This window comes from Saccopteryx bilineata, chromosome 3 (genome assembly GCF_036850765.1).
Source record: "Saccopteryx bilineata isolate mSacBil1 chromosome 3, mSacBil1_pri_phased_curated, whole genome shotgun sequence".
Classification (NCBI taxonomy): Eukaryota; Metazoa; Chordata; class Mammalia; order Chiroptera; family Emballonuridae; genus Saccopteryx; species Saccopteryx bilineata.
Genome location: NC_089492.1, coordinates 59,809,819 through 59,822,486, shown reverse-complemented (window position 1 = coordinate 59,822,486; position 12,668 = coordinate 59,809,819). Strand labels below are relative to the sequence as shown.

Sequence of the window (12,668 nt, the reverse complement as noted above, 5' to 3'; positions counted from 1 at the left end):
TGTTTCCGTTGTTTGCACTGTATGGATTTACTCTAGTACAAACATTGCAGCACATTGTATTCTGGGGAGTACCCATGGGGCTTTCCAAGTTACGAAGATACTTCTAGAAACCCTGGAAAGCTCCCATGCTACCTCTATGTAGGACAGGCTCATAAAGTGGGTATTTTCTAGTTTTAATTTTTATAAGCTCTCAGATGAATTAGGCTAAATATCTCTGAGCTTTATTCATAATTGCTACAGTAGGTAATTTGTGCCTGCAGTAACAGTAATTTAGAGTTATTAATGCAAGTGAAGCCTAATTAGGAAAAAAAAGCAAACATGTAAATTCAGGCTGAGGTAAAAACACAATATCATGGATAACTTTAATCTGTTTTCCTTTCCACTCTAAAAGGCAAATATTACTTTGGTTGCAATTAAGAAAGAAAAATAACATTGCTGTACATAGTCTCATACTGTACATTCATGGAACGTACCTGCAACCCTTCGATGGCCAGTTTGAGAATGGAAGGTGTCAGTTTGGAGGCTTGTTTGAAGGAAAAATTACTCCAGTCTATAATTAAAAGGAACCCATTGATCTGAAGCTCTGGATCTTCAATAAGGACTTCCAATGACAGCAGGATGGCCCGGAGGATGTCTGTGAAGGAGTTCCTGCAGCCAGAGCAGAAAGGAGGAGCTGTGTGTGAATATGAGTAGGTGGTAGCACTTTGCTCTGAGGCGTGGGCCTCCTCACTCCACAGTTTTGTGAGTGGGGAAATCACTGCTTACTGCAACGTAACATTGGTGTTCTGTACCCAATGCAACTGAAAATGCATTTGCTAAACTTCACAGAAAAAGTGCAGTGCTCCAAGGTTCACAAGACAGAAAGCTCCCTTTGATCTGACTACACCAGGACCCTAAACTTTAGAGGGCATCTGCCTTGTTTCTAGGGGTCTCTGCACTCTGCCTCCACTACATCTCTGATGGCCTTCCCTTGAAATGCATCCCTTACCCCTCTCTTTCCCTGGACAGAGCTCTCATCTTATTTAGAGCAGGGACTGGACTGTAATCATAGTCATGTCCCAGTACCTAACTACTCAATGAATCATTGCTGAACAAATGAGATGAGACCTTAATCAGAGGCGCTTGTTTTGATTAAACATCTTATTCCTTTCGTTTGTTTAAAATCTTGCTAAAAGTGTAAAACCAAGCTATTTTTCAGCTTCAATTCACGGGAAGAGAAAAAATAATCATGAAGAATAGCTTATTTTCATTGAAGATTTACAGAGTGTGATTTAGAAAGGAAATTGCTTTGAGTACATCAGTAACTATGACAACAGGCAGACCTGAATACAAACTAGAGTGACAGTTCTCCAGTGGTGTAGTGTTCCTTCACATCATATATCCCCCATTCACCAGCTGAATTTTATTTTAAATAATTTTCAGACACGAAGAAATGATGGCATATTCACTCTTCTCTTGTCAACAAATTATTAGAACTATAAATTTAAGATCTTAGAGAACTTGGTGTCTGTTTATTTGGTAAGTAGAAAAATATAACTTTGGATAGCAAGTGATAGCAAAATCTGTTACTTTTTTCAGGCTATCATTAAAATCAGAAACACCGTCCTCTTGTAAAATCAGTGTGAAAAGATCAGGTTCCTGAGCATTTAAATCTGGTTCGAATTCTAACCAGGTTTGGTGATTCCAGATTTAAAATCAGGAAATCTGTGACTGAGCTGTAAACCAGTGAAAATGTACTGAAAGCTTATTATAAGTTTGGTGTGGTATATCATACTTGAACTTATTAAAAATAACATGTTGTATTTCTACTTTCAGAGAGCCCTTAATTTCGTTGGGATGGGGTAGGAGATTAGCAAGATAAATCAAAAGGGATCAATTTAGTTTAAGTAGTCAGGGATGAAGGTTTGGGATAAGCTTCAAAAGACAGATAGGATTTTGATGGATCAGTGGGAGAAGGAAGAGCAAGACATTTTAGAAATGACACAAGTGCAAAATAAAAATATCAACTCATTCTGTTTCTGTTCAGTTTTTTAGTAAAAATTTCTTCATTATATCATGTTAAATTTTTCCTCCCTTAAATGTACCCATTGGGTGTGGCTCTGATGAAAAGAAAAAAACTTCAGATCTTTTCATAGCATATACTTTTAATTATCTAAACACAGTGATCATGGCACCCCATATAATCTCTATGTTAAAAAAATTATTAATACCTTTAACCACTTTTTTGTGACAGAGACAGTGAGAGAGGGAGAGATAGGGACAGACAGACAGGAAGGGAGAGAGATAAGAAGCATCAATTCTTTGTTGCGATTCCTTAGCTGTTCATTGATTGCTTTTTCATATGTGCCTTGATGGGGGTGTGTGGGGGCTACAGCTGAGCCAGTGATCCCTTGCTCAAGCCAGCGACCTTGGGTTCAAGCCAGCAATCTTAGGCACAAGCCAGCGACCTTGGGCTTCAAGCCAGCAACCTTTGGGCTCAAGCCAGCGACCATGGGGTCATGTCTATGATTCCATGCTCAAGCCAGTGACCTACACTCAAGTTGGTAAGCCCATGCTCAAGCCGGGGATCTCAGGGTTTCAAACGTGGGTCCTCTGCGTCCCAGTCCGAGGCTCTATCCACTGCGCCACTGCCTGGTCAGGCAAAAACTTTATTTATCTTAGGAAATAGCTGTAATACTCTTCTCATTTTTTTTTTTCTTGAGAGAGAGAGACAGAAAGGGAAAGAGAGGGAGAGAAGCATCAACTCGTAGTTGTTTTCACTTTAGTTGTGCATTGATTGCTTCCAAGGGAGGGAGGAAAGAGAGAATAAGATGAATCAACTCATAGCTGCTTTCACTTTAGTTGTGCATTGAGTTTCTCATACGTGCCTTGACTGGGTTGTGCCCGTGTCCCCTTAATCAAGCTAGCAACCTTGGGCTTTTCATGCCGGCAACCTTTGGGCTCAAGCTGGTGAGCTCTGGCATCCTATGGATGATCTTTCACTTAAGTCAGCAACCCCATGCTGACAAGCCCACGTGCAGAACCATCGACTTTGGTTTTCGAACCAGTAACTTTAGCATTCAGGTAAACACTTTATCCACTGTGCCACCACTGGGCAGGCTATTGTTTTCTTTCAGGTACATTCTCTTTAAGTTTTAAGGATGTAAAGTTCCTATTAATGTAGAATAAAATTTTCATTAGGTTTTTCTTTGTTTTTTTGTTTTGCATTCATAGCAAACATAATCTTTTTTTTTTTTTAAACAAAGATCTTTTTTTTTAACTTTATTTATTTATTCATTTTAGAGAGGAGAGAGAGAGAGAAAGAGAGAGAGAGAGAGAGAGAAGGGAGGAGCAGAAAGCATCAACTCCCATATGTGCCTTGACCAAGCAAGCCCAGGGTTTTGAACCAGCGACCTCAGAGTTCCAGGTCGAAGCTTTATCCACTGTGCCACCACAGGTCAGGCATAGCAAACATAATCTAAAGACTAAAATTTATTTTAGAAATTCAGCTTTGTATTAGAAAAAGAAACAAAAAAACCCCACATTGATTTAACTGGAGCAAATGACCAAAGATTATGAGTTGAAGCAATTCCAAATGGAAATATGGAAATAGCCAATGGTAAACTAGAAATGACCATTAGAGAGTTAGAAAGCCTTATCTTGGATAAGCTTTCTTAAGAAGAGCACACACATAGAAAAATTCATGGCTGAAAGGCTAAGCCTTAGCTAAAGCCTACATATAGTACAGAGGTTAATGAAGGAAGAATTGAGAAAATAAAATGTGAAAGGATCACTGTATTTAAAGAAATAAGGACATGATAAATTGCATTACCCATTACTGACTCTAATTATTTACTTATCTGAGCATCCACGCACTAGCTATCTGTTAACCTCATTATCAATAGAGTATATTTCCTGCCCCATATCCATGTGACTTGATTTAACTGATGGCATGTGACAGAAATGACAGTGTGCCAATTCTGAATCTAGCTCTTATAGACCTCAGATGTTACTAATTGTTCTCTTGTCTTGTGCCATTGCCATGGTAAAAACATGCTATAGCTATCATGCATTGAAGAGAAGGATAAGAAAGAGACCAGTAACTTCCCAGCCAACTAGCAGATCTTCATGAGAAGTAGAGCCACCCAGCTGAACCCAGCCTAGATAAATTCCAACTGGCCCACAGGTTTGTAAGGAGTAATAAATTATTGCCTTTTTAAGCCACTGAGTTTGGAGATAGTTTGTTACACAGAAACAACAATCTAATACCAGAGGGTAGAAAAACAAGTCAAATACAACAGAATACTTAGGAAAATAAGGAAGGATAAAGGGCCATTGTATTTGGTAACAAGAAAATCTTTGGAAAAATTTGAAACAGCACTTTTAATTGAATGGTGAAGATGAAAATCATTGATTACGAAATTTTTTAGCAAATCACTTAATCATTATTTCATTTTTTTCCTGTATAAATGAAAGAAAGCATCTCTTCCCATCACATATCCCACTCATATACATTCCCAAGAGAAAATATTAAATTCTGCCTGGAAACTGCATTTTCAAGACCAAAACCTTATTACAGGATAGGTATTGGCAGTGAATAAAGTGTTATAATCATGGGATGATCCCTGGAGAAAAGTAAAAGGATCCTGGACTTCATTATAGTTTCTAAATATTCAAATGCTTCACTTTTCCAGAGGAACTTGGTGGGCAGGAAAGAGTTGAATGGAATGTGCGGAAAATGGGAAATTCCAACTTCCTCTGCAAAATATTAACTTTATACTAATTAGGACTTACTAATAGTTTATTTACAAGAGGTTTATTATTTTACATTCAGAAACTAGAACTCATGCATAGTGACTTATTTGTAGGTTCCATTGTTCTTTATATGAATTGACTATTCAATATCTCCTCCTAAGCCTTTAAAATCTAAGTCAGCAGTGTAAAATAAAACAGATGCAAAATAATGGAAAATAATGTATACTTTTGCACTGGAACATATTTATGTTTCAGGAAGTGACTTCTTCGTACTTTAAATTTCTAGTGAAGAATCTTAAACCTATATCCCAGAACTAGACTCACACAAGAAATAAAAAAGCTAAGCATAATCGGATAACTACATACAGATAAAATGTGGTTATCAGTGACACTATTTCTTAGGAAAAGCAGTGGGAAGCCTTGTAGTCAATTCTGAAATCACAAAGCTTATTCCTATGCTACTTTCAACAGCAAGAAGTCTGTTAAAATTAGTAGCTAAATTTTTGGATAGTCCTAGCTTACAACCTTTTAGCTTTATATTTAATATCTAGAGGCATATAAATTCTTCTTGGGAATTTTTTAAGGTTCTCCTTAGACAAGTGGTTTTGCAGCTAGTTTGCCACCAAATATTTATTCAAAAACATTACATCTGGGCATGCTTCTTTACCCCTTTATCTCATCTAAAGTTTCTCCCAAAGTTAATTGCTAAGATAACCATGGCATGGCTTTCACAGTTACTGAGTGCTTGGCATGGCTTTCACAGTTACTGAGTGCTTTGCCTCTCATCAGATAATGGTGCCCTTGCCAAGGTGATGAGGAGCACATGCTCTGTCCGCAACTCCTCTGATGCATTCTGGCTTCTGGACATGGGATGAGCCCTCTTTTGGTAAAGTGACAAAAGGGCCTGTACTCAAGGGTTTGACATCTGGCTCTGCCACTCACCAAGCATACAACCTCAGGTAGAAGACTGAAGTTCATTGAGGGGTAATTACCTGTTCCTCCATATAGGGGGTTGTTGCAACAGTTATGCAAAATGATATGTGTGAAGGAGTTTTGTGAATTGTAAAACATACTCCAACTGGAGACAAAATTTGCACTTGCACAGATTATAGGTCTACCCATCGTGGCTGCAGTTATTCATGGTAGTACTGGCAGCAGGGCAATGGAAATTGTGCAAAATTTTGTTCAGGTAAACCTATTTTCTCCTCTTCCAAGGCAGAGGGTCTTATAAAAGGTCTGGAATAGAAATTTTGGTGACATATTTTCCTAAATGGATTCTAATAATTCCTATGTGAATCATGTTTTAGCTGGATGGTCTTCCATGCATCATTGTGCAAGTAAGCAAATGAATCCATACTTCTCAATGGGGTAATCCAGAAAAAGTAAAAAACAAAACAAGAAACATTTGTGTTTTTAAAATATTAGATGCAAGGAAGATGCTAATAAAAATGGTTAGCTTATGGCCTGACCAGGCGGTGGCACAGTGGATAGAGCATTGGACTGGGATTCTGAGGACCCAGGTTCAAGACCTCGAGATGACCAGCTTGAGCACAGGCTCTTCTGGTTTGAGCAAAAGCTCACCAGCTTGGACCCAAGTTCGCTGGCTCGAGCAAGGGGTTACTTAGTCTGCTGAAGGCCCATGGTCAAGGCACATATGAGAAAGCAATTAATGAACAACTAAGGTGTCGCAATGTGCAACGAAAAACTAATGATTGATGCTTCTCATCTCTCCATTCCTGTCTGTCCCTGTCTATCCCTCTCTCTGTTTCTGTAAAAAAAAAATGGTTAGCTTATGCCTGACCAGGCAATGGCAGAGTGGATAGAGCATTGAACTGGGACACACAGGACTCATGTTCAAAACCTCGAGGTCGCCTGCTTGAGCATAGGCTCACCAGCTTGAGCACAGCATCATAGACATGACCTCATGGTCGCTAGCTTGAGCCCAAAGGTCGCTGGCTTGAAGCCCAAGGTTGCTGGTTTGAGCCCAAGGTCGCTGGCTTGAGCAAGAGGTCACTCGCTCTGCTGTAGATCCCTATCGAGGCACATAAAGGAAAGCAATCCCTGAACAACTAAGCTGCTATAACAAAGAATTGATGCTTCTCATCTCTCTCCCTTCTTGTCTGTCCCTATCTGTCCCTCTCTCTGTCTCTGTCAAAAAAAATAATTAGCCTTGCTGTAATAGAATTAATATTTGCAAGAGCTTAATATTAAATTTACTACCTTGAATATTAGCTAGAAAGTCAAATTAGAAAATTGCTTTTTCAGCAGGGATGATCCCCAAGAAAACAGAAGCCTGGGATTTAACTCTGCTTCACATGGTTTGATAGGCTTATAATTTTAAGAGGAGAGAGAAAAGAAAAAAAGAAAGAATGAATGAATAAAAAAAGAAAGAAAGGAAACCTTTCAATTAATTTTTCATTTCTATTAATTTTATCCTAATTTGGTTTGTAAAGAAAACTTGGATTCATGTTAACATAAGAATATACTTCCTTATAACAGCAGAATAAATGAGCTGCCTGATTTATTATTAGTTGTCATATAAGAATATCTGGCTCTCAGTGCCTCAGCATTAGATAAAATGAATAATGTATTTGAAACTATTCAAATATCTTAAAACATGCAAAGCCTTATGTGTGGAGATTTAGACAAAGAGCAAGTTGTAGCATATCATCCTCTTTCTGAATCTTTGGTTCAGTTCAGGTCACTGAATCACAACTGAAATGGTGTACATTTTAAAAAACAAGTACAGTCATTTTAAATGTTTGTCTATCTCTATCTTTTATAGCAACAATATATGGAAAGAATATGGGGCAATCATTCTCAGACTCAACCTACATTCAACTCAACCATACACTTACTGAGGACAGAACACGAAGGTAATGCTCTTGAACAATGCCCTATTTTGAACTAGACTAGAGAAAATAGCAGGACAACGTTTTCTCACTCAAGTAAAGCATAAAGATAAGAGGCTGTGTCTCTCTAGACCAATCCTGACAGGCTTACCCATCTCTAGATATAAAAACAAGAACACAAAGTATTTGTATCCACCATTCAAAATGACACAGAAACTAAAGCTCTCAAATTTCAATTTGCCAGAGTCTTTCTTGATTGTATATCTGTGGTAAACAAGAATATAATGTATGTGTGTGAGCATATACAATAATTCACCATTTAGAATTTCCTCCATTCAGCTTTCTTTTTGTTGTTGTTTTAAATAAAAAGATGATTTGAATAGATAAGATTTATATTTTATCATATTTTATCACATTTTGTCCAACTGCTTCTAAATTTTCCCAAGAATTGAAGAGAATAAAATTAACATAAATGCATCCATTGGTTCACTTACACAGTAAATGCAATTTCTTAACGTCTTCTTTAAAAATCTTTGAAGTATCTGAAACTGGATAAAGAATCAAGAAGCATTTGTTCAAAGATTTAATAAAGTTCTACTTTATAGAAGACATATAAGAGGGTATTTTTTTACCAGTAGATAGAAACTGGTAGAAGACATTAAAATATATGATTATATGTACATGGAAGACAACAAAGCGAAGTCATTAAAAGCAAAAGGTTTAGAGTTAGCAGATTCTGATTTAAATTCTGTCCATTCTATGCAGCCTTGGTAAGTTACTTTATCTCTTTGTGGTTTAGTTTCCTCATTCACAGAAAGAGAATCATAACACCAGCCTCACTGGTAATGATAAAGTGAGATAAATGTACACAAAGTCAGAGCAGAGCAACTGGCTCTTACTAATCCATAGAAGGAGCTGATCATCATGGTGGTTTTCATGACCTCATAAGTGAATATGATATCAGGTAGAAAGTAATAGAGGTTGTAAAATGTTTTTGAATTGCAAGGAGAAATCACTTACCACTTGTAGATTAGGGACCATCTTCAATTGGGCTGTGAAGAAGGTAAAGTTGTGGACAGTGGACATAGAAAGAGTTACATAAAACGTAAGGTCTGAGAGTGTAGAGACTATTGAATTGGGAAATATGGCAAGTTTGCCTGTGCCATGAAATGAGTAAAAAGGAATGTAGAAATAAGGTTTGAAGTGTGTTCTTTGTTCTGTTTTTCAGGAGAACTACTAACTATGCAGGGGAAGGAAACAATGACAGTTACACTTTTAGAAAATTTGGGCTGACAACAGGGATTATGTAAAGTGAACTCAGGAGACTGGAGCGACTTGGTCCAAACTGAAGGGTGCAATTGCAGAGCATTCAATGAGAGCTGAATGAAAACAATAGAGATACGAGAAGAATTATGAGGGACAGTAACCATGACTTGGTTATAGATTAGATTTGGCATAAAGAAGGGAAAGATAGTGGTACTTTCTTGTGGGCAAATCAAGGATAAAAGAAACTCTGTTGAGTAGGAAATGAGTCAGAGGTATTGTACTTGTATCTTCAGTAGTTCTTACACAATAGGAATCAGCACCCAGGACAGTAACACGCAATATTCATATTATTTGACATTGGGTTGTCAAGGGGATGCGTAGAAGTGCATAGTTGTACGGGGTCTACATTTCTGCCACTCAAGTGATGAAAGACCACCATAAGCAGATGCCATGTCTGTAGGAGAGAATAGTTCATTTTGTTCATAAGAAGAGACCACTTGCCTCTCTAGCCTAGACTATGAGCTTCATCAGGGTTTGGAGTGTCTGTATTTTTTGCCTTTGAGTCCAAGGAAATTACCTGTACCTACACACAGTTGATGCTCAATAAATGAGTCTTAGTGAAGGAACAAAATAGAGCATGCTAAACCAACCCATTGGAAGCTCTGAAACACTGAAAATAAGCAAAACCCACTCTGGGAGCACCAGTGGGTACCTTTCCTTCCCCTTCACTGCCTCTTATGCTCACTGCTGGGGGAAGTGATGTCAGATGTGTGTCCCTTAATCATTTTTTTCTATCATGGTTCATATTTATAGAATGATATGCTACCCGCGTTGGAAAAAACACAAAGTTTTAAAAGTTGATTTTAATTTAGGAGAGGGTCATGCCTGCATTCATATGAGGATAGTGAGAGGATAAATGAAGACAATAAGAAAATGACAACCTAGAACAGTTAATAATAAACACTAGTTGGATACTTGCAGATAGGAAGGTGGGCATGCCTCATGCCCATTGAGAAAGAACTGACACCCAACACCACTTGAAGATAGCCTGGAATGCAAGCAAAGAAGGTGTTTATTGCATACAGTTCTCTAAATGGGGATTGAGCCAGGGTCGAAAGGAAGCAGCAGAAGAATAAAAACACACCCCAGTGGAAGTGAGCTATGAGCATCCCATCCATCACTGAAAGACTATGAAAAATTAATTTCATGCTTGTCTATTCTGGTAACTCCCCTGGCTGAGGATCTTCAGAAAGTAAAAACTAGAAAGAGCATCAAGTAGGTAAAATAGCACTTACTACTAAATATTAGGTATGGAGTTAGAATCAAATCAGCCTAACCAGGGTTACAAACAGCAAGATCTTTGCTGTGGGTGAACCAATGTGGATGGCCACACTACTCTTAATTCCAACGGAATACAACTGACACAGATCTTGCACAGGGTTCATGAAATGTACTAGTCAGTACTGAAAAGGGGTATTCTTTACTCTCATAATCATAAATTTCAGAATAAGAAATTGGGCAATAAGATGAGAGAGAAGGCATTTTCGGAAAGGACCCATCCTATGGTACTATATGGCTTTGAGTTATTTTACCCTCCTGTGGTTTTTCCTCTGGGTGACAAGCTGAAATCACTCTTGCAATCAAGAGATTCCTTTCTGAAATCACAAACTCTAATGACAGTGTGCAAGGCACCTTGAGCTATATAAATAGTACAGTAGCAAAGGGACGCTATAGATATTACATTTCATGTGACTTAAAAGTATACAACATCTCATAATTTTAGTTAATTCATAAAATTGCCTACCTCCATTGAAATCTCCAAACCTCTGTACTTAATAAAGAGATCAATATATTCTGGCAGGATAAAAAGATCTTAAAACCAAGAGATGTCCCAAGGCTCTAAAAGTAGTTGTCTACAAATAGGAGTCTCAACCCTGACAAATACCGGTAATTCACATCAGAAGAGTCCACAGGGGCTGACTGAGTTTAAAGAGTCTGCGATCTGACTGAAGTTTTCAATGTTGGTTTATCCTTTCCCCTTTTAAAATTCTAGCCTTACTTGTAAGCTACTAAAACATCAGCAAGCAATCAAGTTCATGAAAGATTAAAAGAGGAGAGCCACAGGAAACCATTATGTGATGGGAAGAAAAGTCTTATTTTCATAGATAGGTTATTCGGGGTAGTTTAATAATCTGACAGAAATGCAACTTGTTGGCTGGTTTCCAAGTAGGCATTCTTCTCTCTGGTTACCACTCTTCAACTATTTCTTCTTTCTCAAGATACCTCATGGTTATTGAATTCTTGAAGAGAGAAAGATATAAGGTTCCCATGACCTTTAAAGCTATCCAGCTCAGGGAGACCCTTACCACTATTTACAATGTTTATGAGTTTGGGCTCCAGGAAGGCAAGTCTGATGAGAAGAATTTTTGGTCTTGATCAACTCCTACAATGTTAGTGACATCTCACAAATTACTATAATGACAAGCCGCTTGATCATGCTTCTGAAACCAAGATAAATATATCCCCACGGCCTAAAGGGGAAAAGCCTTCTGCAAATTCCACCTACACTATTTTCCAGAATAGAACATGTGCCTAACTTCAGCAGAAGAATCCCCTTCAGAGGTTTCCGAAGACAACTGGAGCCTAGGGTGCTGTGACTATAATAGTTAATTGACAGGACCAGACATGTCATAAGAGAGATGTGGGAGTTTCTAAAATCCTCCTAGATGAGGGCAGGCATGTGTACTCACTGGGCCCCAACCCAGCCCCCATCAGGCAAGTCATAGAGAATACAGAGTGGTAATGCCCTCTCCCTGGACTCTCTTCATAAACCAGTGGGCTGAGAGCTCTAATGAGCCCATTGACTAGGCCGCATCAGAACACATTTTCACCCTGCCTAATTCTGGGAATCAGAAGCAAAACAAAAGAGAACATTTAATGCACTCATCAAAACATGAACACACGGTCATTTAACAACAGAATTGGTTTGTTTCCTACCCAGGGTCAGTGTGCTTGGAGGGCTAACTATGCCCTACAAAATAACTTTACCCATGGAGGCTCTGACAAATCTCTGAGGAATTATTTTATAAAAGTGGTTAGAGACAATATTGTTTTCTTTTAATTAATTACATGGGAGATTATCACTTGGCAATCCTCTAAGCAATGAGAGCCAATGGTTATTATTTATTGCTGCCACTTAATAGGTACTACACTACAGGAGATACTATAAAACATCAACATATATCTATCTTTAACAGCCATCCCAAATATCCTACTCTGAAGAGCAGAACAGAATTTATAAAATGCATTACATAGATAGATAGATACATAGATACATACATACATATATACATACATACATACATATATAACTTATATATTGTAAATAGTCATACAAAATATACCATTTTATAATTTGGGATTTTGCTGTCGAAGCATATCATTGCCTAAATCTATCCTAACGAATTTCAGAGATTGTAAGGGATTACTTAGAAAGATCAGCAGTTTAATTTCCAAAGAGAAAAAGAAGAGGAAAAATTAAATGCTCAAGCTTTGGAAAGTTTATCTCCAATTTTTCCTCTTGCTTTAATCCTTACCTTCCACAAACTGATGGGCCATTACTGATCTCTTTTCTATGAACAAATCACAAGGAGGATTTTACTCATGTAGGACATTCCCCGAGGAAAGAACTGGAACTTTCTGTTTCTTTCTTTCACACCTTCGGGAATGATACTCACACCTACATAATTCTCTGGATCCTGAAGCAACGTATAAATACTGCAAGTAATTGCTGACTGCTGAAAATCCAGGTACTGA

At 37.9% G+C, this 12,668-nt stretch overlaps 1 protein-coding gene across 1 annotated transcript in view; it reads right to left on the bottom strand.

Annotated features, from left to right (window-relative positions):
• The window catches only part of CLVS1 (clavesin 1), a 196,440-nt gene that overhangs the window by 112,640 nt on the left and 71,132 nt on the right, over nt 1-12,668 (bottom strand). The window contains exon 3 of the mRNA XM_066266202.1: nt 474-648. Within this exon, the coding sequence (XP_066122299.1) occupies nt 474-648 (175 nt within the window). The remainder of the gene's footprint in view (nt 1-473; nt 649-12,668) is intronic.